This window comes from Geospiza fortis, unplaced genomic scaffold (genome assembly GCF_000277835.1).
Source record: "Geospiza fortis unplaced genomic scaffold, GeoFor_1.0 scaffold730, whole genome shotgun sequence".
Taxonomy (NCBI): Eukaryota; Metazoa; Chordata; class Aves; order Passeriformes; family Thraupidae; genus Geospiza; species Geospiza fortis.
Window position 1 is genome coordinate 1,173,250 of NW_005054458.1, and position 26,248 is coordinate 1,199,497.

General features: G+C 41.0%; 1 protein-coding gene across 1 annotated transcript in view; it reads right to left on the minus strand.

The window, feature by feature from the left end:
* Positions 1-7,141: 7,141 nt before the first annotated feature.
* UVSSA (UV stimulated scaffold protein A) overlaps positions 7,142-26,248 on the minus strand; it is a 46,161-nt gene continuing 27,054 nt past the window's right edge. Inside the window, exons 8-13 of the mRNA XM_005427878.2 lie at positions 24,905-25,082; positions 23,851-24,000; positions 19,013-19,196; positions 18,062-18,173; positions 13,469-13,652; positions 7,142-10,393 (exon numbers count right to left, since the gene is read on the minus strand). Of these exons, the coding sequence (XP_005427935.1) occupies positions 10,300-10,393; positions 13,469-13,652; positions 18,062-18,173; positions 19,013-19,196; positions 23,851-24,000; positions 24,905-25,082 (902 nt within the window). The 3' untranslated portion in view covers positions 7,142-10,299. The remainder of the gene's footprint in view (positions 10,394-13,468; positions 13,653-18,061; positions 18,174-19,012; positions 19,197-23,850; positions 24,001-24,904; positions 25,083-26,248) is intronic.

A 26,248-nucleotide genomic window follows, 5' to 3' on the forward strand; every position in this document is an offset into this window, starting at 1 on the left:
GCGGGATGCTCCAGGTAACGCGGGATGCTCCGGGCTCTCACTTCCCCGCCTGCAGAAGCCTACAAGCACCAGGAGTCTCTGACCAGACTCATTTGCATTTGTGAAAATAAGATCTTTTACGATGAAAGGAGTTCCGAAGTAAATTTTCAGGGAAAAACATGACAAGTAGTAATGCTTGGAGTGTGTAAGACTGTACTGCTGTGCACAGTTTTTACTGGTAGAAGAAAAGCAGCTAAACTGGGAAACAGGCACTGGGGAGATGCTCTCACACTATGCTGTTGTGCACCAGGTTTGAGTAAGTGCCACTAGCAGCCAAACTGCTATCTCAGGTGAGGCATGACACAGCTGAATAAAGAGATAATTCAACCCCTGTCTGCACTCCATGAGCTCCAAGCAGTTCCCTGCCAGTGGGGAATAATTTGGCTCCAACAGGAGCTGCCCAGAGCTTCAGAGTGCAGGATTGCCCTCCTCCAGGCTGGTTAGTGTCCTGCCAGTGAAACCTGCTCATGTGAGTATTATTACTCACAGCTGCTGGATGAAGGAGTCAGTTAGCCTGAGATTCCCAGTCATTAAATGCAATTTAACAAGGCTTCTCACATTTTATGGCAGTGCTGAAAACAGAGCCGCAGGTATCTTTCTCACCATAGTTTAGGAAGTTATTGATAACCCTTGCTCCAGTGCCTCATCCAGAGGTCTGAGATCATAAATTTCTAGAGCAGAGCTGCACAGCCTGAACTCTAGTGTGTGCCTTCCCCAGCATGCAGCACTTGCAGTGGTGTAGGGCATGTTTTACACTCTGCTCACAGGTACTGTCTGTGCCCAGTGGGCATTTGGAGCACCAACACCAAAGAGCCAACTCCAGAAATGCTCCCTGGACCAAAACTCTGCAGCTGGCTCATGGTGCTGGATCAGAGTGCATGGGTGTTAAACTTGACAGTGAGAAGCGTGATGGTGTCAACACAGGGCAGCTGTTGAGGAACATCTCAGGTGTGAGTGCTCAGCCCCTGGTGTGCTAAAGCAAAATGCTCTCACCTGCCTGAACCTCCCAGCTCCATCCCCCTGCTCCTGCCTGCTGACACTCTGGCTCTGCAGGAGAGTCAAACAGGGCTTGATGCAGCATTTGAGGTTGTCCCATTAGGCAGTCACAGAAAGCCCCCAAAGCTGCCACAGTGACCCCCAGCAAGGCCCAAAAGCCAATTCCCATGTGGTGCCTGTGTGGTGTCCCTGCTGCCCTGCACACCATGCCTGGTGCTCCTGCACAGGGCTCTGGAGCTCATTTTCCATGAATCATCAATGGAGCAGAGCAAGTGGAACATTCTGACTGAGGGGATGAGGGCTATGACACAAGCAGGAGGTGTTTGCTCTGGTCCATCCTGTCAGTCAAATTGTCTTTTTAATTACTTTATGATTCATTCATAAAATGTTAAGTGTTAGGGGATTCAGGACAGGGAACACATCCAAGGGGACATTGAGCAGAGCATTTTCCAGAGGGCAGAGACTCAGCTCTGACAGACTGAGCAGCATATTCAAACCCCAATTCAGTGTGGTCAAGTGATGTCCTTGGCAGGTATCAGAGATGATTTGGGGCATCAGCATATTTTTGGACTAATTCCCATGAAATCAATGTTAAATCCACGGGTGCAAACCTGTATTAGTAAGAAAAGCTGCAGATATTAATTGCATCTTAGTATTGTTCACTCTGTGAATGAATGAGGTCAAAAAAAAAAGGAAAGTGCCCTATTTTACTTCATATACTCCAGCTTATACTGAACACGTTTCAGTTGTTCAGTAAAATGTCTTATCATAAAAACAACAGAAAGAAGCACATAAATACAGACATACATTCCAAACAACTGAGAGAGAACTGGAAAATATTTCAAAATATTTTGTGTCATTGATTTCACTCAACAGTCAATGATGTTTTACAAAGTCATTGCAAACCAGTTCTGTGTAACAGAACTGCACCTGCAGAAATTCCTTGTGTTGTTTCCACCTGAGCAGAGTGCAGTGAGTTACTTTTTCAATTCTTACAGATTTTTGACATGCATTTCAGAGCATCTGTTTCAGACTGAACTCAGTCATGTTACGCATTTCTAGTCTTATGCTATACAAGTGAAATGTTAAAAATAAAGCTTTTTCTGTATAAACTTAAATCCTTTTTCCAAAAATACAGCATGATGTCTGCTTGTAGTCTGCTATATTAACAAATATTAATTCCTGTATTACCTGACAAAATAATTCTGTTGAATTTAAATACTCAAAGGAAAATTTTTTTACAGTGTCTGGGCATTTCTGGTCTTCAGGTTCTCTCTCAAAGATAACCAAATAAATATGGTTGTTGTAGAGCCTTTCTTAAGATTAAATAAAAGAAAGGTTTTTTTCTGATACAGGAAGATTTTCCAGACTCTGGGAGGTAAACCAAGGCAGGGAACAGAGGGACAGTGGGGATGAAGGGGACAGGCAAGTAAAAAAAGAGGATCTTAATCAGTTTGTTGCTCAAAGTGGGCTTACATAAATGGTTTACATAAACCAAATTCTTCTCTGTCGGGTGGATTCTTTACTTCTTTCCCCCATGAGTGCTCACACACTCATGTTCTGTGCCACATGCTCACATTAAACAAACATCTCAGGCGGACAGAATGGGGGCTGTCACAGTGAAAATAACCCTGACAGGAAGAGCTCTTTCTCCTTTCCTGATGCTGTCTGGCAGAGATGTGAGTTCATGATACAGAATAGGCTTTAAAACAGGTTATCAAAGCCTTGGAAAGCTACAGCTATGTGCCCATTCAGGAGAAATCCTGTTGATGCTGGAAATCCTATGGATGAGCCTAGTATCAGAGAAGCAGCCAGAAACCAGAGCATGGCCAGAACATAAAAGTCTGGACATGCAGGGTCAGGCAATATCTGCATATGATTTACTAATTTATTCTTATGATGTGACACAGATTCAGGTAGCTAAAACTAGCCAGGCTCACCCAATGTGATAGACTTTATTTTAGAATACATCTTCTAGATTTTCTTCTCTTCAATGACACAGAAACATTTTACAGTGACAATGAAGGAAAGATGACACCAGAGCAAAGAACTGAAATGTTGTCACAGTAACATTTATGTGGGGTGATGGTTTACACTGTAAATATTCACCCCTTCACTAAACTGCTGCTTTTTCACGAGAAGAAAAATAATCCTACTAGACTTAGTACAAATAAATTTATTATTGCTGTTTTTCTTTCTAATTTTTTTTCTCTGTTACCACACACATACATTACAAGAACTCATCGTGCTCATACAGGGACTCTTTCCTGCCTTTTCATTGTAACACAGGTAGAGTGACAAGTTTATTTCCTGTTCCTTGGTTCCCAAAGTCTGCAGGAGGGGAGGAAAAGTGCAGGAAGAGAGCATCTGAATGAGCTGCTGGTTGGGCTCCTCCAACTCCTTGTGTTGACCAGGAGTTCACAGCCCCAAGCTGCACTCTCTGTGACCTGTTAAATGTTTTGAGAGTTGTGATTAAGGATGCTCTTTGGGACTTCAAGCACCAGCATTATGCCTTGTAGGGGTGATTTGGAGTGAAATACTGTGTTTGCCTTGAGCACGCTCTGCAGCACACCTGATCACGCTCACCTCTGCTGCTTCTGCTCCAGCACTGGGGAAAATAAACTCCCCTGCACATGTGGAAGCAGCATTTAATTTCTGCCCTAGTGAAACCGTGTGGCAGACTCTCCTGGTGGTGCTGTTAGCCTTCAGCTGCCAAAAATACTATTACAAAAATTCAAAGATATCCAAAAAGCAATTTCCAAACAAGCAGGATCATATATTATATTTCCATATACCTTTTACAGTGCATGAGGATAAGAGTGGCTCCATAATGGCATTATAAATACAGCAAATTAATGGTGGATGCAATGCCAACACCTTGTCATTATGCAAATTGGAATGTCGGCAGAAATGGTTATTCAACAACCCCTTTCAAAGCCACCACAAGTCTAATGCTGCTCATTACATCTAAACTAATTAGCACCACATTTAAAAAAATTTAATAAGATTTTCCTTAACCCCTCAACAGAGAGGATTCCTCATCATAATGGAAAAACATACGAGCACTTGGCACAGGAGAGCTGGGTTTTGCTCAGGGCACTGGCAGGCAGAAAAGCAAGGGGAAGTCTGCCCAGAAAGCCAAAAGATGATATTTCATCACAGACATTTAGAGACGGAGAAACAGATTGTGCTGACATAAGCCTAGCTCAGTTTGTCCAGGCTCTGGTACAGCCTGTCTCTGGCACAAACACCCCATGCCCTCCTCCCTGGCAGGGCCTGCTCTCCCACCACTCCCCTGAGCTGGCATTTGGGCTCTGGATTCCCCAGACCCAGCTGATAAGAAAGGCTCAGCAAGGACACGAATCCTTTTCTTTCTCCACTCAATCAGCTTTGACGAAGAGGAGGGAAAGCATCAACTCAGAAACAATTAAGGTATCTTTCTCCTTCCATTCCTTCAGGGGCAGCATCCCACTCCCACACCTGGAAGAACAACTTTATGCCATGGGTTATAATTTATCCAGCTGTGAGGCAGCCCTGGCTCTCATCCACATGTACTTTTTAGGGGATGTGCTAAGTTTTGGGATCTTTAGCATCTCTCGCAACTGAAAGGGTGGGGAGGTGCTGCTGGATGGGGAAGGGTCAGATTGGTCTGAACTAGGCTGCTGCTTTGAGGCTTTTCCCTGTTTCTTAATTCCTTAATTAAGAGGATTTTGTAATAGGACCATCACCACATCCAGTAAGAGAGATGCTCTGAGGGTTCTGAATGCACCAGCAGGATCTAATTTCTCTCATTGCCCTCTCACCACCTTTGTAATCCTCCTGGTGTCCCCATCCCACACCCCAGCAGGTGCTGAAGCTCTGCGCTGATGTGGCACAGCTGCAGCTCCTTGGCTCAGGCTGCCTTGAAAAGAGCTAAGCTGGGAGAGACCCATCAGGAGCCTCCCCCTGAACCCTGTAGTGGTGGTAGGGGAGCTGCATTGCAGTGGGGTTTCCTGTCTGAGCTGTGGTGTTGGGCTGTGCTTGGCTTTGTAGCTGACTCTCACCCTGATGTCTCCTTGCTGACTTGGCTCCAGACCTGCCTTTTATCTTGGTGGACCTTCAGGTAACTGGTGGCTGACTCTATTCCTATTGCCAAGGTTGTTTTCTTGTTTGGGGGTGTGTGATGGTGCCCCTGTCAGGTGCCCCTGATTTTCACCTTCAGCTCCTGGCTCACCTCTCCCTGACTCCTCCAGTCTTTCCTGTTTTTTCTTTCTCACCTGGCAATGGACTAGCTTCCCTCTGCACTCCCAGCACCATTGAGTCTTCCTTGGGCACTGCTTGGTACAGAACTTGATTGTTTGCAGATGCAAATTCAAGTGTTAATTTCACCCAGGAGCAGAATGCTGTTACCTGTTTTGGGTTTATTTGAATGCAGCTGTCCCAGAGCATCCCAGAACAGATGTATGGAGAAATTGCTCTGCAGAAGTTACCAGAGTAAAAAACCCTTCTTCCTGGCTTTGGTGTCCATGGGGTCCTGAGGGTAGATCTAGCTGCTGATGGTATCTGTGAGGAAGTTCTCTCCCAAATCCATGAAGTTTTTCCTGGCAGGTGTCAAGGGAATAAGCAGATGTGGCCCTCCCTTGCCCCAGTTTGGGACTGTAATCTGCAGAGATCTTTTCCTCTTTGTTTCCTAAAGTTACATGAAGCAGTTTTAGCTTCACAGTGGTTCAATTCCAGTTCCCAAGGATAACAGGTGATGTGAGCTGTCTCCTACCACCTCTCCTGCTTTTTAGTTGCAGGTAGCTCAGGCTGTCTCCTGAGCCAGGACATGGGACTGTCACCTCTGAGGCTGAGAAGGGACCTGGGCTCCACCTCCTGACCATTGCTCCAGCAGGAGAGCTGCTCAGTGCACCAGGACTGCCACTGCCTATTCAAAGCCAGTGACTTTGCTGAAGGTGTGAGGCACTCCAAAAGGTGCGGCTTTAAATGGCAGATTCTCATCACTAAAGTATTGCTGTAACATCCCTACCTCTCCTGGTGCATAACCTACAGAGACATTCACATCAGCTCTGAGTAAAAGCATTAAAGTGGTGAACAGCACTGGATAAACCCTACAGGCAGCTGCACCACAGCCAGGTATTTGCAGAATGTGGGAGACCACCAGGTGGCCATCTGCCTCTGCTGTGACACCTGAACTGGTTTTGTGCTGCCTGGGCTCCTGAGATTCAACACCTCTTGCTTCTGGCTAGAGGCTCCTCGCAACCCTTATCACCCATTTCCACAGCCACTTTAAATGGAACACGTTTACTTTTTGTTTTCCACAAAACAAAGTTGGTTTCTTTGTTCTTTTTTTTTTCAATAATGTCTACTTTGATTAACTGAAGCCTTTCCCCAAACTGTTCTGTGTGGCATGATCCACTGTCCATGCAGAACTGCTTACAAATCCCATTTGTATGTTTTGCTTACCAATAAGAAAAGAACTGTAAGTATTTTAACCATGATTTCTAGGAACTTTTTAGTATTACAGTTTCTAATAGAAACCTTCAGCCATATCCAGGTTGATAAAGCCAAGCCTCAAGTGAGTTTAGAGAAAATGGAGTCACAAGGCACTGTGCAAAATGAGTATGGGCACATCACCCTGCCCCAGAAACCTCAGAGGGGATGTGCTGAAGGGCGACTTTCATTCAGAAGCCCAGCTCACCAGGTCCATACCAAGCTCATTTATACCACTAAATGCTCTCTCTATTTGAGTGCCAGACCATGCATACTGTGGTCTTATTTCCTTCCAGACTTTTACTCCCCAGGTGTAACTGTGTGCTCAGGTAAGAATAACCACAGAGAAGTCTGCCTGCAGTTCTTGTTTTTCCCACTGACACAACCCTGGCTAAGACAGGATTTAGATGCACCAGGATGATTTAGATGTACCAGCACAGCTCACTTCAGCTCAGAGTCCCTTCAGGCACACAATTCAACCTGTATTGCAACTGTTCACCTTAACAACACTCCAAAGGCCAAACAACCTCAAGGTGTGCAGGTACCTGGAAATCACACACAGCATCCCCAGTAAGCACAAGTACAATTGCAAAGGTGCTAGAGTGAGTTACAAAGATAAAACCATACACAGAGATTATGAGAATTATACTTGTATTTATTCTTTCTCCCCAGAAGCCCTGAGGACAGGAATAGAAAAGTTTCACTACAAATGTCACAGGGACAGTTGAGCAACATTTGAACCAGCAAGCCCAGGACCTCAAATTTGTAAACTGCTGTAAGTAAAATGACACACAAAAAGTGTGATGCATCAAAAAAGCAGACTGATCTATTTTGAATTTTTGAACATATAAAGATTTCTATTTAGTGAAGGTATACTGGATATATCTTTGGAGAGAAATTTCTTCTTAAATTTCTTCTTCCAGCACAGCTACAGATAAACTCGGGAAAAGGAGAAAGCTCCCCCAAAATCTCTGAATTATATCTGACCAGGTCTAACAAGAATGCTTAAGTGACAACATCCAAGACCTGCTGCATGTACATGCTGAGTGGCTCTTGTAGAGAAATAACCGGATAAAAAGTGTCAGTAATTAACGTGGGTTAAGGGAAGGGTTTGTCCCACACTGGACCATGGGAACACAAAGAAGTGCTACAGGGGATGTGCAATCCACACGTTTTCCTATGAAGGGTCAATGGTTCATCTTGCCTCAAGGTGAAAAAATGAAGAAGAAGATGCAGAGGAAAAACACCAGAAGAGCTTTAAAAGAAGTCATCACTGGCCATCAACTTGTCCCAAAGTCCAGGAACCTCTGTATGAGTTGGCCATTTCTGAGCTACCTGCCAGGGAACTTTAACTACGAAAATTCTCCTTCTGCACGAAAGAGGCACTCCAGAAAAACTTCGTTTTTTTTTTTTTTTCCCCCATGCATGCTTTTAATAAAGGAAGGGGGAAAGCACACAGATCCTGTGATAGGATCAGGCTGAACTGCCAGATTGGACAACTGGGTCCAGACAGGAAGTTTTAGCTGGTAATTCTAGAACTGATGTGACTGAGTAGCATCATTAGAATCACAGCATGGTTTGGGTTAGGAGGGACCTTAAAGATCACCTATTTCCAGCCCTTCTGCCAGAGGCAGGGACACCTTCCACTAGATCAGGCTGCTCACAGTGGAACATAACTGACTAACCACACTTTTCTTCTTTTTTTCTCCCCCTCAGATTTCTGCCATTTCCATTCCCAATCTTGGTCTTTGGAATCTTTACTAAAAGCCCACAATGGGAACTCCATGGGGTCAAGTGCATCTACTGTTTGCTGGGGACTTTGTAGTGCTGACATTTCATGGCCCCAGCAAAGGAGGGCTAAGAGTCACTGCACAATATAAATTTCCTATTCTTCTCACAGGGAGAAAACATGTTTTATAAATAACACCTTCAGCCTGTGTAGGCTCCAGAATCTCTGGAATATTGGCACAATGACCTTTGTGGCTCTTTGAAGGTTAATCACCAAGTGTCAGTTAAGTTTGGACTGTCTGGGAATCCCAGCAGTCAGTGATTACTGTCACATTTTAATGTGTGAGGTTGTGGAGCTGTTGGGTTTGTGAGTTTTCTATTTTATGTGTATGCGTGACTTTGTCCTTAGTAAGAAATAAATCAGTTTAGCAGTTGATTCCACTGACTTGGTGATGAACTTGGTTTGTCCTTATCCACATTTTCACCTGAAATCTTCACTGCCACATTAGCAAGACTGACAATAGAAGTGGCTTAACTTTCCAGTGCAGTCAGTAAATATCACTTGAAATTCTGCCTCTTTATTGTTTTATTTTCAGTATTTCAGAAGTATATCAACCTATGTTGAAGAACAAAATACGTCTTCCAAACTACAGAGCTCTTGCAAGATAAATTGTCAAAAGTCAGCACTAATCGCTTTCTATGCAGTACTTGTGCAAGTCAGAAAGTATTTGGCAGAACTGTAAATTAGCTTTTCTCTGAGGTGGTCAGAAGCTACACTGAGTTGTTAAAATTTTCCCAATTTTTAATTCTTAAGAATCTCCTTACACGTGAGGAAACACCTCCAACAGGTGAGTAACTAAGCCTGCGCTATAGAGAATCCATTCTACTCTGCAATGAGCACTTTATTAGAGACTTTTGCAGGTCACTTTGAAATTGATTTTCAAACACAACTCTCCTGCCTGTCTGGATTTTCTTTACCCAGAAAGCTGTATGAAATGCTGCAAGAGCACAAGTAGTCACTGCTTTATTCTCTCTCCTTAAGCTGGACTATAGCCAGCAAACAAGTCTGGGAGATTTGTTTAAGTACCCAGCCAAGAACTACAACCCACAGTGGATCCAGCTGCACGTTAACTCTCTGGAGTTAGAAGATTCCAGATGCTTGTGTTTATATCTGGGTCCTCAGACTCTGGGGCTTTAGCCTGATGTAATTTTATCTGTTCCAAGCCAGGCAGTTCACTTGTGCCACTTGAGTGATTTTCTTAAACTTCTTATTTTCACCTCATACTGGAGCTTTTTTGACTGCAGTTCAACTGGAGCACATTCTGTGTACCTGTACAGACTTTCACAATGTGCTGTCCAGGAGCAGCTCTGAGAGATACCAGGATACCATCTTGGGAAGAAGCACACCAGGATGATCTTTGCCATTGCAGCTTTCCCATCTGTGCCACAGCTACCAAGACTGACTTAGCCCCTGGAATTCAGTTTGCAGAAATCAAACTCTACTCTGTTTATCATCTGAAGGCATCAGGTGATTTGGATTTTTTTACTGTGCACCAAGGTGTTTGCAGAGGTGCTGCAGGAGCTGCTGTGCTGCTTGGTGTGGCTCAGTTTGTACAGAAGGCTGAGAAAATGCTCTGTGCATTGCCATCACTGGCAGCAATCAAATTGTTTTTAAAGTATCTTTTTCCCTGAAGGCCTAAAAGTAGAAAATTAAACACACATACTGTCAAAGGAAGTATAAATTACATGAGTCCCTTAGGAAGGAAAAGAACCAAGACCCAAAACATGAACAATTTACCCAAATTATGTACAAGTCATAAACCATCTCTATTTCATACATATTTCAAATAATTATCAACTTTTTAAATGCATTCAATTCCACACCACCACATCTTTTCCAAAATTAATATTCATTATCAAATAAGTTAAACTTGGAAACAATTTAAAAAATGACACCTGTAAAAATGTGCCTAGCACAGTATTGTAGTGTAAATACAAATATCTTTGATTAAGGGTTTTGCAGTTGCACTCTTGTAATAAAGAATGGCAGAGGTGATTAAGAATTTAATTCAGTGCATAGTTAAACTGGTTGGCAAACTTCTCGTGCTTCCTTTGGTCCACCCGGTTCATTGCTTTCATGACCCGTTTCATGGCCCCTCTGAAAGAGAAACAAAACAATAATAAGAGTTCTGTTGAGTCTACTCAATCTCAGAGAACATTTATGAATGTTGGGGAATTTGATTAATCACTATCAGGTTTCTGAGTGTGGCATTGATGAGGCTGAACCAATTCGTCTTGTTAACTAAATTAGTTGCAGCAATATAAATAGTTTAATTCAGCAATGATTTTATTAACAGGAGTAAACAAATTCAAGTCTTTCAGTTTAATGGCTGTGTATTCTACCTTCCCAGCATTATTTCTTAGAGCCACATGGACCAAGTTTGATTTTCAAAAGCACCTAAGTGCTCCCAGGGAAAAAAAACCTGAAAGTATCTAACAAGATCTTAAAAAAATAATACTCAGAAACCCTTATGAAATCAAACCCACAAACCAGAATGTTTTTGTGAGAGAAGGGTTGGCTGTTCAGTTCATGTGAACTTCCACAGATTACTAAAACTCTGTTTCATCAGATGTGGGCTGAGTTAGTCTCTTTTGCTCACACCAGCAGCATCTCCATTCCTGAGCAGCAGCTTTTAATCCACAAGAAGAACTTTAATTTAGGAAGACACCAGAGATTATTGTGTATCTCTCCAGTACAGGCTTCTGCTGCAGAAGAATTTAGCACAGGCAGGACAGTATGGCCAAACACCTCACTCACACATCACTTGCAAATGGGATCTCTGCTGCCTTGGGATGGGCAAGACCTGAGCCCTCTGCATCTCCAGCTGTGCCTGAAGAAGGCCCTGGAATATTCTTCAGGTTCAAAAAGGAAGTGAGGGAATGAACTTCAGAGCTGTTAAGCTTTCTGGTGCTCCCAAATCCAGCGAGGGCCTGTCTGTCTCCCTGTTGCTGCTCCATTGGCTTCCTCCCAGTAAAGATGTGCCCACAGATTTCTCTAGGGAGGGGCTGCAATGCTTCTGAGCTGGGTAATTCAGACACCTCCTCTTTTTTCCCCTCCACAAAGTTTTGAGTGAAGATTACACAGCTTGGATTTTGAGGGTGAGGAAAATGATGAACAGCATGAAGAGGAGTAGGAGATTGTCATAAAAGGCAGAGAGAGAACAGGCCCCTACATCCTCCAGCTGGTCAGGCAGAGGAATGGGTTCACAAACACAGAACAGTAAGGAGCAGCAGAAGCAGCCAGGAAAATGTTCTGCTGTGAACATCTGCCCCCTAAGAGACTTAAAGCAGCTGCTGTGCAGAGCTGAGGGTGCCTTGCCTCAGGAATTTTGCTCCTCACTGGATTCTGAAGTTCCAATTTTTACTGGTTACTTCAGATGCCTCTGGAACAGAAGTTCAGCTATCTGAGGCTAATGTTTGCAGGTGTCTTCAGCTGTCACCCTGCCTATGAAGGCTGTTATCTCCTCACACATCTCCAGGTACACACCTGGCTGATGTGTGAGGTAGAGCAGCTACAGGCTTGGTTTGAGGGACTGTCCCATTCAAAAGCAGGGCACTGACTGATGTTTCCTTTGATTTCTACAAATTTGGCAAGTTCCATCACACAAGCAGATGGTTTCAAGGCCTGTGCTGTTGTCACAGTCTGCATTCAGCACTTCTGAGGATGTTCCCAGCTGCGCAGGAAAATGAAGCTAAGACATGCACCTGGGCAGTGTTCCTCAGGATCAGCCCTAACACCACTATTCCAGCTCTGCTTCCAGGGTTTTCTCCAATAAACAAGCTGACTTCTGGTTTGGTAACTGTTCTCTGTAATGGCTTCATTTCCAAAGCCATTTTGAAACATCTGAAAGAGGTTTCTCCTTAATAACGCTCTAAATGGTGGGATTAAAGATTTTCTCAGCAGCAACTGCAATGAAAACCAACATTCTGAAAAAACACCCTGGAAGAGGTATACTTTTAACAAAAGTCTGCCAATAAAGTTACCAGAGTAAGGAAAATGTGGTCATGGTTTTGCACTTCAAATATTACCTAATTGGTAGGAGAAAAGTGAGCCTTTAGCAGTGCAGAGTGGCCTTGCCACTTTCACGTCATGTAGGTTTTACATTAGCACCAGTGGATTGTGTGATACTGTAAATGAAATGAGATCCCACTTTGATGATCTGTGTGCAATTTCACTTAGCTTTATTGGCAGACTAGAGCCTGGGTTTATCACCTATACATTTCAAGTAATTTGGGGTTGTTATAAGGAGCCAAGGTTATCATCTTGTTTAGTGCTGCAAAGCATGAAACCTATTAAAAACTTGACAGGTTTGATTCCCTATGCCTGGCACTAACACACACTCAAAATCATTAACACAAACCACAGTAAACCATGATATGAAATTCTAATCACTAGAACTGTATGTGTCTGACTTCTAACTAAGACCAGGTGACATGAGAAATTCACAGAAAATGTGCTATTTCCATAAGCAAAAATAATGTGGATTTGGCTTTGTTATTACAACCAGTACATCAGAGAAGGGAAAATTGTGTTTAAACAAACATTGTGTCCTGGATGCTGGTCAACTCATCCAGTATGCTTAGAGAATAACCCACCATTAAAGATTTTACAATAATAATTTTTCTTTTTTGATTTGACAACTTTCCTTTGACTACTTCATTTTTGATATGTGAAACTCCTTAAATAGCTGCAGCTGCTTCCCATTTGATGAAGACCAGAGCATGCTAAGGCAAATTTATGTTGTAGCCACACCCAAGCAAGAACAGGCAACAAAAATGCTGTTAATAGTGGACAGATGGAGCTACTGTATGTTTCAAAGCACATTTGGGAGTGGCTGGCAGGTTCCCACAGCCACCTGAGGTGCTGTGCCTGACTAATAAATGATCATCCAGAGAAACCGATCCAGCAATTAAAGTTTTAAAAAAATTGAGACGGGATGAAAAAAGCCTTTCATAGGGAAATTTTGCAAATTAGTTAAAAATCACTCTTGAAGAAATAATCTTGTATGTCAGTACCTGCTATTTTTTACCCTCCAGACATATGCAAGATATTCTTGCTTGCAGTTAGCCAGAGAAGCTGTTTAGTAGGTGCATGTTAATGTAGAAACAGAAAGTACTGTTAAATCAAACAGAAGTGGGAATTAACAGGCTTTAGAGAATGGAAGTTTCTTACTTATTGAAGACTTTCTTCTCAAGCCGGGAACGAGACGTGTTAGCCTGTTGCTTCAGGTCTGTCAGATGTGGATATTTTTGCTTCTTCCCTTTCTTTTTCTGTCCCTTTCCATTACTTTTAGAGGAACCAAGATCCAGTCCTGTAGCAGCTTCAATTTCTCTCATGAATTCTGGATCTCTCCACTCTGTTCAAAAGACAAAACACGAACTTTGAAACCCCAACCCAGGGAGGATTTGCAGTTCCCTAAGGAAGAGGCTCTTGTCACCAATGGGAGAGGGCAGAGCCACTGTGATCTAAGTTGCAGACACAAAGGAAGGGGAGGATAAAGCAGTTTCCCAAAATGACAGATCTGGATGAAGAAGCCCTGCCACTCTGGGTTAGTATGTATGAGTAGCTGCTATGGATAAAACTGTTCTGTAGGAAGACCTAAGTGGAGGTTTTTCAGTGGCACAGTAGCAAAGTCCCAAGGAAACTATTCCATGCAGGAGAGGTGAATAAACACAGTGATTATTATTTAGAAATGAAAATGTCAACAATGTAGCTGAGGAACTTAATCTGCACAAATAAATTCTGCATAAGCTTAAAAATAAACCTAAAAAAATTGAATGTATCAACTTTTTAGAAGAGTAGGGCTGGCAACATTGTGATTTCTTTTCATCAATAATATTTACTTTAAAACATGAACTGCTATCAGACATCTACATAAAATTCTTGAGGAGGATAATATGACCCTGTTGCCATGACACCCATTTTGCATCTGAAAAATTTACTACTTTCTAAGTATCCCACATTGCCTCAGATTAATTATCTAAATCAAGTTTCTTCTCTTGACAATGGCCCAAGTTAATTTATCTAAACAAAACCTTGTTTTACATTTTTCAAAACCTTAATGCTTCAGAATCCAGCCACACACTGTAAGTGGATTCTGATCCTACATGCCACCAGAGGAAAAAGCATGAACAATTTAGACTGTGGACTGAGGAAGCCACAGTTTTTCACCTTCAGTGTAGTCTTGTGTATCAAAACAAGGTAGCACAAAGTGCAAAGTAAAAATGTGGCTGGAGGATGGATATCTGCCAAGGGGAAATTTATAAAAATTTCGTTTCATTGTAAAGACTTTGAGCATTTAGGTTGGAAAAAAGTGTAGGAAGTACTACTTCAAAAAGAACACAGTCCACACTCAGCAGAAATGCCAGAAGTCTGCATTTTAACAACAGTAATTGCCAGTCATTTGTCATAGTTTCCCTTATGTCAGTCAGCCTTTCTTGCCTGCAGAAATTGTAACACCAAATGTCTACTCCTCTTACATAACAACTTTGTAAATATAGAGAAATAAACAGTCCTAAAGGACTCTACAACTTCATTTATACACCAAGATGGTCATTGAGTGTGACAAATGCTGCTAACAACTTTTCAGGAAGGTCAGAGGCAATGTCCTCACTTAAGAACACAGCGTTAAGGAACAGCAGAGCAATTTTCTAAGGAAAGGTTAGATCTATACTACCATCATACATGAAAGCAAGACCTGATTAAAATCCAACACACCAAAAAGCACGAGGAAAACCAAGCTGTTCAAGAGTTGCACAGGAGAGTTACAAAGGGAGAAAATAGAACACATATACTTGATAGATCATAAGGCCTCACAGACTTTTTTTTTTTTTTTTTGAAGTGAGGGAATACAGAAGAGCACAATTCAGATACAGGAACGATTAATCCAAGATTAAGGAAAACTGTCTAAACAGTTTATCTCCCAGTAATAAGAAGGCGTCACAGTTTAGGAACCCCGTGAATGGAGCAATTGTTTAAACACAACGAAAAAATGCCGGCATCCAGTAGAGATGAAATGAGCATTTGAGTAAAATGAAGGAGCAATTTAAAAGCTTTTGAGAAAAATCAATAGAATGCCAGGGAAGAGCAGGCTTTTTGAGCATTGATGGGCCCCTAAAGCTCTTCATACATTGTTACTGAGTTTAGCAGCAGGGAAAAGAAAATTACACAGTTTGCAAGGGTAGGCGGGAATCGATACTGTAGTTAGTAAAGAGATGCTATTTCACATCTGAGTGGCCAGCGGCCTGCCTTCACCAGCCTGTCCTGATACCTGTTTGTTAACAAGTCACTAAGGGCTGAAAAACCAGATACTCTTCAGGGTTGACACAAAAAATTGGCACTTAATTTGCTCCTGTGTGTGAACTATGGGAAAAGGATGAACGCTGCAGATTAGCGGGTCAGGGTAATCCCAAGTGATTCACTGTTCCAGGACTGAAGAGCCCAAAGCACCTCTCTGTGGACATTAGCTAGAGTTTAAAATTTTGTACTAAGATAATAAATGATCCATAATAACAATGACAGTGTTGTCAAAACACAGTCATTAGCACACAAACCATATGACTTGTATCTGTTTCCCCCTTTAATCACACATAGATAGAAACAAATCTACCATCCAGTAGGAAGGAGATGCAAGAAGAATTTTGGTGCAATTTAACCATACATCTGATCCCCAAATTTAAGTGTTTTTTTCCAGATTTTTCAAACTGCCATCATTAATGATGTTGTCAATCAAACAGTTCCTGACTGTCCAGTAGGTTCCCAGTTGTGTATTTCCCATAGCAGTGCTGCTCAGAACTGCTTCAAGACCTTTGTTATCAAAAAAACCCAAAACCAAATACTACTGGAAACCAACCAAACACAACTCTCCAACCACAAGCCTCAAAACAAGCAAAAAAAAAAACCTAAAAAGTTGATGAAAATACTCTAAAGCAAATATAAAATCAGTAAGACAGAGCAAAAAATAAAGTGGATAGAAGTATTTAGTGACATCTGGTATATGTATGGCTATAGAAACATGGAGGATTTTGTCCAAATTGAGTGCCACAGCTTGTGCAGCATGTCCCCAGCCAGATGGGATGGACCTTTGTGTGACATTTCAGCTTAACAACCACACTCAGTAACACAAGGAGCAATGCCAACATTGGTTTGGGACTAACAGACACATCCTTGTGGACCAGAGGTGAGAAGCCTCTAAAAACACCGAGCTGACACTGTAATAAAAATAAATACTATGTCTAGCCTCTAGCAATGGCAATTTCACAGGAAAAAAAAATCAATATTTTTCAGTCCAAGTGATTTTTATACCAGAATATTAGTTTCCAGTTTGAGATTTCAACAACACCTATCAGGTTTAATTTGCTAGTTTGAGTTTGTCATAACTAAGCTGGGAACTTTCCTTTTTAACACAACATCCACACTCCTATCCTGGTTTCCCTGTGACAGTCCAACAGGGTCTGTGCTGCTGGCTGGATTCCAGTTGAGAGCACTTCCTCTGCCTGGACAGGGATGGAAACTACCTGCAAATGTAGCACTTTGACACCTGCAAATACCAGAAGGTGCTCAGTAATTACTGCACTGGTGTGCTGCTGTAATCACCAAGCACTGTCACCCAAAGATGGTGAAACAAGTATTAAAGGACACTGGGTGGGTCAATTCTATGTTTAAATGCACACTCATTCCACAGAGACCTTTCTGAATACAGATTCCTGTTTTGAATACAGGTAACTGCTCCTCAGGCTCTCATGAGATTTCATTAAAGGTTTAGTAGCTTTATTAATAATATGCATAACAGTCAAACACCAAGTCAGTCAAACCTGAAGAGAGAACTCCTGCAAGGGAGTATAGTACAGGCTATCAAAATGCTAATGCCTATGGGTAAGTTTAATTAGAATCCAGAATACTCACCTACAATAAATAGCTCAAACCAGAGAAAACTAAGACCTGCTGAAGGAAGCTAGGTTAAAGAAAAGCTGTCCCCTTCAATTATACACTGTGTCTTTGCTGGATAGATCCCTCTCTCTCATCGTCCTCTGCAGTCCATCAACTGCCAGTAGCTTCCTGGTTCTAGTCCACCTGTCCATCACTAACAGGGTTTAGCTGTACTATTGCAAGAAAGCCTTTTATTCCCCTTGCAAGTCTTCCTGCCTGTGTACTTATTGTCTGATTTCTCACCTACCAGTCCAGAGCTGCACCTTGGCTAAAAATGTCCAAATTATCTTGGGGAAGAAGGAGCCCTCCCTTACACACCTGAAGGATGCAAGAAGAAGGACAATAGTTTTGTTGCCCTTTCCCAATTATTTAAAAACAAAAATCCAGCACTCCCAAAACTGGTGGTAACACAGTGATCCTAATAATATTATCATTATATTGCATAAATCACAACTGTCAGGGACTAGCAAGATTAGATATCTTTGCAGAAGCATAGAACAGGTACTGCCAAGCACTTCCCAGGGAACAGGTCCAACCATCCTTGATAAACATGTTCCTTAAGACAAAGGCTATAACTGGTCTGTCTGAGCAGTGCTGGGACCATTACAAAATCCACTGGAAAAAAAGCACAAATGCAATGCTAATGTCATTCTGCCTACACATGCATCCATATTTATCACATAAGCAAGAACCACTGCAAATGAGCTGTAATTTAAAATCAATAGGAATGCAAATAGGAGAATGTGCTTAGGAGCAAAACAGGTAACAGGTATTTCCCACCTCTGCCTAGTATTTTTTTTTTATTTTTATTTTTTAAGATGCTATGCAGACACAGACCTGGCTGGGCTGCCTGCTTCTCAAACTTCATCTTTTCTTCTCTGGCTCTGTCCTCTGCATTTACAGGAATCCCAGAGTCATCCCGAGGAATTATCTTTCCATGGAAAGGGCACTTGAGAAAGAAAGGGAGGGAAAGAAAAGAATTTCACAGTTTTTGAATGAAAAGAAAATGTTTACCTTTTATTCAACACAGCTTAAAGGTGGAAACTGGAATTGAGCAACAAAACTACACTTAACTCCCAGTCCTCTTTAGAAAGCATCATAATCCCATAAACATCATGTGTTTAATATATTCAGAATGTCAAAGAAATATCCTCTTTTTGAAACAGGGAGCACATCCTGTCAAGGCTGGAACTAGGGCACCAATGCTGCATCATATATTGTTGTTTATGCTATATCCCTATCCTGTAACAATCCCATCAAAAGTACTGAAATGCATTCAGACCCTTCAATCTCAGATAATACAGGAAGAACAGAGATATTAGAACCAAGTATTTAAGCAAAATAGTTTTGCTCAACAGTGCTAATAATTTGAGGCTGTGCAGAGTTTAGCTTTCATAAAACTTAATTTGTAAATAAAATTTCTTTGCCCCTCAAACATGTAACTTTCTAGAAACAGTTAATATCAAATATGCCTCTGAGGAAAAATTTTCAGCAAAGAACTATCTCTGCCTTACTGCCAGGTACTCACACAACATCACAGTAATAAATAAAATCCAGATAACCTACAATGAATGCCAAAAAAAATGAGAGTTCTTTAAATGTTTACAGCTTCTTTACCAAAAGGATGTTTCCCTTACAAAGTACATATTAACAATGAACTTCTCCAACACAATGTTATTCCACTCCCCTGAGCTACATTTCCAACGTGAAATAAATTTTTATGGCTGTTTTAAGGAGACCTTCTCCCATAGAGCACAGATCTTGAAAGTGCTGTAACTTGGTGCCTACCTTGATCCGATCTTGTCTTTCACACAGAGTTCCATCAGGCATGGGAGCTCGACATTTATGTTTCACTGGCTCAAACTTGCCAGCAAATGTTATATACCTGGTTTTTAACATTTCTGTTATTTCTTTATTTTCCACCTCTTCCTCTACTTCACTGGGTGCCCAAAATCGATGCTCAGAGGTAAATCTGCGAAAGCAACAAATGAAAATAATTCACACACAAAATTGTAAGAAAAACAGATAAAGATGCCTTTATCAACCTGTGCTAAACTCACATGTGAAAGGAAGGGAATTACTAGTGAATTAAAAACCCCTAGGAATCCACCAGTCTTTCTTATGGCTCCTGTATGATGAAGATATTTTTAAAATACACCAAAGCCTGTCTAGTATTGATTTCCTGTTTAACCTGCTAAGCTATTACAAGTCTTAGCTTTAGTTCATGATCTGACATCTAGAGTCAGTTATCCAATTTCCAGATTCAGTGAATAACTTTGTAATTCTGTACTTAACATTCTTCATAACAAAATACTTCTATGATTAAGCACAGATCAAGGAGGAAACAGTTTGATCTTAATGCGGCTGATCTCATTCCTGATAGCTGGAGTCCTGCAGCAGCAGAGAAGCACAAGCTGGAATCAGAGGATGTTGCAATAAACTGAGACCACAGGAAAGATCAAACAATCAGCTGAGCCTTACACAGATTCTTTCTTCCAGATTCCCCTACACAGTGTCTATAAATCTGAGAAATTAACAGGTGTTCCTCCAGGAAATTTAGCTAATCCATTGAAAAGCTATTTTAAAATTAGAAACCTTACCTACATTTACAGACAGACAGGAAAACAAAGATTTTCTCAACAGCATTCATATAATTTCATATTAATATTCACATTATATCCACCCTCAGCTGCCAACACTCTGTACTGAAAAACAGGCAACCCCAGAGAGCAATTACCTGAGATTCATTTTAAATAGTAATCTTAGGACACAATGACTGTTCCTCTGATGGTAAATGTTTCCTTCTCTTTACGATGAAAAGGAATTAGGGTAACCAGCTTAAGCTTAGGTATCCAATTTTAAGATATCTGAAGTTAGCAACAACAATCCCATCCCAAATTTAAAGAAATATGAAGTTAAAGAGGAAAAAAATACAGCTAAACTAAGGGGAAAAAAATTGCAGCCTGCACGTCCGCTGCTCATGACAATCAAGATGAAGATACCTAGATAACAGATGTCTTGATAAGGACATAAAATTCCTAAAGGAACCTTACAATCCCTTTCTCCCACATAGTTCTTTGACCCAATCAGTTCCAGAGTTATTTGAGAGGATTTTCTCTATCCATATCCAATTCCTCTCACTCACTAATATCCTTGGGTGTCATTCCTGCCTTGCTTTCTGTGGACTGAGCCAAATATACACGAACACTGGCTTCACTCATCACACCAGTCACAGTTTGGCAAAACACATAAGCCAATACTTGAAAGAATTACTTTAGAGGGCCTGAAAAGTTTTGATTAATTTTACCTGACCAAGTTTTCAGTAGATGACAAAGGAAAAAAAAGTAGAGGAAAATATCTGATCACAGCAACCTATGACATATACAGCAGCTGGTTTTAATGCAGTAGTTGGGCACTTAAACTATGCTAAGAGGTTAGAAGTAGGTAAAAAAGGGATCAAGGAAACTCTGAAACATCTCTTTGATTTGCCATCATTAGAAAAATGTTCAACAAAATTCTTGTTAAACAGATTGATTCTATCTGCAATTTCTCCATCAAATACACCTCACTAGTGCCAGAGAAATGCTAACTTGCCATAAAGTACAAAGAACTTTCTTCTGGTTAATTAGGGGATAAAGGCCAAAGAGTTCCAGTGGACGCTAGTTCAACAATAAGCACAGCAATATATTTCCACATATATTTTGGTTAAACAAAATATTTTAAATTACACACTTCTGCAAAAAGTAGCAAAAAACCCCAAAAGCCCTGAGAGTCTTTCTAAAAAATGAACACTATTTCAGCCCAATATTTGAACAGTACAGTATTTTAGCTTCAGAAATTATGTGGCAAGATTGTACAATAGAGAGTGAATAAAATAATGACATCAATTTCTTATTTGCTTATTTTAATGCAATGCTGAAAGCAAAACTGACTGGAAGCTCTGTGTCCCTAACCTGCAGCCACATGGAGGGGAAAGCATTCCTAAAAAAGGCACCATACAGGATTTCCACATGCATGACAATCTTACAGAATCTCTTAGTAAAATTCTAGTGTCCCTTGGTGGTCTGAACTCCCCTCCCCCTCTAAATTATGAAATTACAGTTACACGAGAATGAAGAAGCCTTTAACAGTTGTGCATGTCAACCCTTCCAGTTAGGAAATAGCTCTATTTAATAATTTCTCTGTCTCCTTTCCCCTAAATATGCACCTAACAAATGTCAAAAATATTAAAATTATGTTTTGCCCTATGTATCATTGACCAGTATTTGGGAATTGAATTTAAAATAGCCTGATTCCTACATATACATTAATAGATATTACTGTTTATTATAAGCATATAACTTACTTTCTCCCAACACAACTTAGAAGCAGGTGAGAGAAGAACAAAACAGTGGCAGTTCCCTAAGTTTTCTGATTTCTTGTTGTAGGATAAGCAACATTATAAACAGGCAGATACTTGTTTGAAAAAATGATGCATGTGACAAGCAAAACCTGTTTGTAAGATGGATCAGAAGAGGAACAGATAATCAACTAAAAGATGAAAAAGATCAACACCTCACTCACATTTAGAGTGCTCCTAATCCAGATAAATAACAGAGGCTTTAATGGCAATGGCACAGCAATACATGAGGAGGAGGAGGAATAAAAGACAAGTAATGGTTAACTGAAATCTAAGAGAAAGCTCTTGGAGAACTGCTGCACTCTTTCAATGAATTTATATAATCTTAATTTCTAATCTGAGAGGAAGCTTATAAAAACATTGTATAAATATAAATTCTAACCCTAGATGCTTACAGAGGTCCTGAAGCAAAATGGGCTAATTCAAACATCCTAGTCACAGTCAGTGCTGCACCAGCTATTTCACTCTGCTCCTAAGAATAAGCAGATTTAATTCCAGGAGGAGAGTAGATGAGTCTGGAAGGTCCATGCTATACAAAACAAGTCTGTTAAGCTGACATAGCAGATCCTACACAATTCAACACTGTGCAGCACACACTACCTTCTGCCTCCCCTCAAAAAACCCAACAAAACTTCTTTAGAAAATCTTCCTGGTGGCTGGAGAACAGATTCTGCAATTCCATTCTCACTGTTAAAATCTTAATTGATTGTAAATGCTATGACTAAGTAAGTGCACTGCTAAATGAAATGGAAAGACTTTTCCCCTTCAGATTTTAAAAATTCAAATTCCATACACATCCCATGTGTTGTCTATTTCTCAGTTTGCTTTTTCCCCCCTAAGAATCTTACAGAGCCAGTATGAGTGCATACAGAAATGCTGAAGGAGTTGACTGATAACTACCTTAATTTTTCAGTAAGTCTATTTTATGCCTGGGGTCAATGGCATTGTGTGTGCAGTTACTTAAATTATCTTTAGTTAGATTGGCACATCTGTAGTTATAGACTGTATGGTTCAGAAGTGTGCCCTCTATTTTATTGGGAAGCATAAAAATAAAACAGTACAGCACAAGGCAGACAGGCAGTGAAATATGCTTCCGATTTCACTTATGACTTGAATAACTCATTTGCAATGTAAAATAAGGCCTTACTACCTTTTTGGCATTATCACAGACAAATGCTTCCTAAAGCCCTGCTGAAAAACTCTTCATAGGCTTTGAAGAACCTATACCACAGGAGATGGAATCCAAAGCCTGGAGTGACTGTGGTAAGCACTTTTATGCATCAAATTGCACCAGTTTTCAGTAATTTAACAGATATTCAGCATTTTACAAAATCAGGTGCAGGGGAGAAGATTCCCTCTTGCTCCTTTCTGCCAACACTGTTTTAGCACTGTGATTACAGGCTGGGATTTTTTGTTTGTTTTGGTAAGAAAACAAACTAAGTTAAAGTAATACTGCTAAGAATATAATAGCTTAATTTGCAACCCAGCCAGTCAGTGATTTTTGCCCTTTTCAAGCCAGGTATGGCACACACTGATACCAAAGTTCTAGCGGACTCACATGAAATTTATACATAGAGGGAGGACTTTGCAACCCAACTTTCATTTAAAAATAGTAAAAAGTTTTAAAAATTGAGTGCTAGAAATAAATTCTGATGTGTACCTACCACCTCTTCTCCCCAGCAGTGCTAAAGCTTTCCCTAAGTCAGCAATGCTCCGTGAAACACAAAACCTCCCAGACAGCAATGGAGAGTGAAAGAGCCAAATCCAAGTCCTGTAACTGCCACCTTTCTCTTGTGTGACTGAATAAGCCTAGCAGTTTCCTCAGCTACCAAGAAAAACACTTCCCCAGCCTTTCTCCTACCTTGCCTGCTACTTATTTAGATCTTAAAGTCTCCAGCTCAGGGAATGTCTGTCACACACTTGGCAGAGCCCTTTGCATAATGAAGTACCAGCTTAAATTGGAGTAACTGATGCCATGCTGCAAACATAAAAAGAGGAGAAAAAAAAGTGCTTTGAAGCATCAAAGGATATTTAATTAGTATCACATCTTCTCAAAACAAATAACATTTAAAGGTAGAATTTCTGACTTTGTTTATGGGTCCTACAACACAAGGTAAAGAAGAAAAGTAATTATCAAAAGAAATAGCAGTCACCCCACTGCATGACCTCTGAGTACAAGTAAATCTATTTATTTGTTTAATTTGTCTTAAAAGAAAAAGAGCATTACTTGAGAATCTTCCCAGCACTTGGCTGATCCTCTCCCCAGTAGTGAAGATCTAATCCAAAAGGCATGAGGGGAGCTTTAGCTCTTTCTTCTAGTTTTCTTCTTTTACTGTCAGGATCTTCCAAGTTTGCTGTCTCAGAAGTTGCAGATTCACTGGAGAAAATTGATGAGAAGTCAATAGAGAGCACCAATGACCACAACACCCTTTTCTTTCTTTCTTTCTGTTTCCATTAGATTTTTTTAGACCAACACTAATATTACCTTACATGTACAATTACAACTACTTTTCAAGGTTGTCCCTTTTTTTTTTTTTTAAGGAAGACATGACACAACACCACACACTCTGCAGCTCACTGCATGTTCAGCTAGTGCTGGCTAACACATATATCACACTGTGGGGGAAGAAACTCAGAATCTGATGGGGGAGCAGTGGATCATGCATACTGCACTCCCACAGGAGCCACAGATGTGGTATTGGAAATCTCAGATCAATTCCAGTTTGCTAGGTTTTGGGGGCTTTCCTGGCCCATGCAGAAGAGCCTTTCCAGGAACATGCCACCAAACAGATGACTCCAGCCTTATCCTCAAATCACAGCCAAATGCTAGGCAAGGCTGGAGTTTCACCAAACTTTGAGCAGGATTGATAACAAATATGTCTTTGGAAGCAATATAACATCTCCAGGCAGCACTGACAGCATAAGTCATTGGGAACAAAGAGATGTTGAAACTACTTGGCTAACTGAACATTAGGATACACTCTGTTCAGCTGCAAACAAAATTTACCCAAATAAGTGGGGTGTTGCTGGCAAAGAAGGGATCAGTGAATTTTCATAATGCCAAATAAGATCTGCATTAACTGAGCAGGAAAAGTTTCCTGAAGATCCTGGTGCAATCACCAACAAAATCCCAAACGTTAAGCAATGAATGTAACTTCAAAATGAGATCACGTCAGCCTTGTCAGCCTGCCTGGTTCTCGAATGCTTGTCTGTGTGCTGTCATGACTAATAAACACAAGAGATTTAATTTCTGTTTGTACAGAAATTAAAACAAAGATGACCTGGCATGAGGAGATGGTAGCTTTGGGAGTTTGTCTCTGAGGAGTTTCAGGGTGGCAGCTGCACAGGTTGGATCAAGCTCATCCTCGTTCCCTCTGAGCCGAGTGCGGGAGCTCAGTGGAGCTGCTCCTGTTGATGCCTTTGCCACTGGGGCTTTTGGAGGTGCCTGGGGTTCAAGCCCTGCAAAAAAAACTTGATGTTTAGGAGGGATTCACTTCTCCCACCCTCACAGTCCACCCAACCAGCTCAGGGTGCTGACTACGTCTTCCTGCTTTCAGCTTGTGTTAGACATCAATCCCACTCAGAGTGAAACAGAATTATTTAGAGCACATTTGTCCTTTGCGGATACTAAACCACACAATTTGCCAGAAGAAAATATCTAAGTGCTGGCAGAAGAAGGAAGTACACCCAGAGTCTGTCCCAGGGGCAGGAAATGCCTGAGCTACACCAGGCAGTGATGTTCAGCACCAGCAGCTCAATGGTGGGGTAACTTTAATTACTTTATACAGCCAGATTGCAGACTCAGCATGGACTGTAAGGATGGAATTAGATGGGCTGAGCTGTTAGACAGCACTTGCCTCTACTTGCTGAGCTGGAGGAGCAACTCTATTAGCCAGTAGTAGCTACAAGAACTTTTCAGCCAATGACAGCTACAATCGGAAAGATCCCTCACACCAATGTGATCTATCCCCTCAGAAAGCCCTTTTTTGAAATAATTTATTGAAATGCAAGGTCTCATCCCTCAAAAAAATCCCTAAATTTTATACAAGAAGTCATAGTTTCACAAACCTAAATTTTTCAGCAAATTATCTGAGCCTTCTTATGAAAAGTAACTAAAATTTATCTAACATGTTACTTGATTGTAACTTTTAACCTTTTGCCCAGTTCTAACCAGCCCTGAAGCTGCACTCAGAAGTATTCTTGCTTTGCTAGTCATTAAATGTCATTTAACATATCATACACTAAATGCATCAGTAAATAGATTAAGTAGAAAAGGAAAAGCTAATGTTGTATCTGTGATCAGCCATCTGAGTAGGAAATTGCAAGACCCACAGCAGCAGGGAGGCTTGGTACACTAAATATTTTTATTTGAGAGAATAATGTATTTTCCATGAACAACATTAGAACAATTTACTGTGACCCATCTCACCACCTTATAAGGTCTCCCAGTAATTCATCCTGACCTTGACTGGTTTGCATCACTCATTCCCTTTCAGCCATGGTGTGTGACTGCACAGATGGCACTGCCTCACCAGAACCACAGGCCAAGATGCTGAGGCGGCAACCTCTGAGATCCATCCCTGGGAATGCATTTTCCAAGTATCTACATCAGGAGCTGAGTCCTT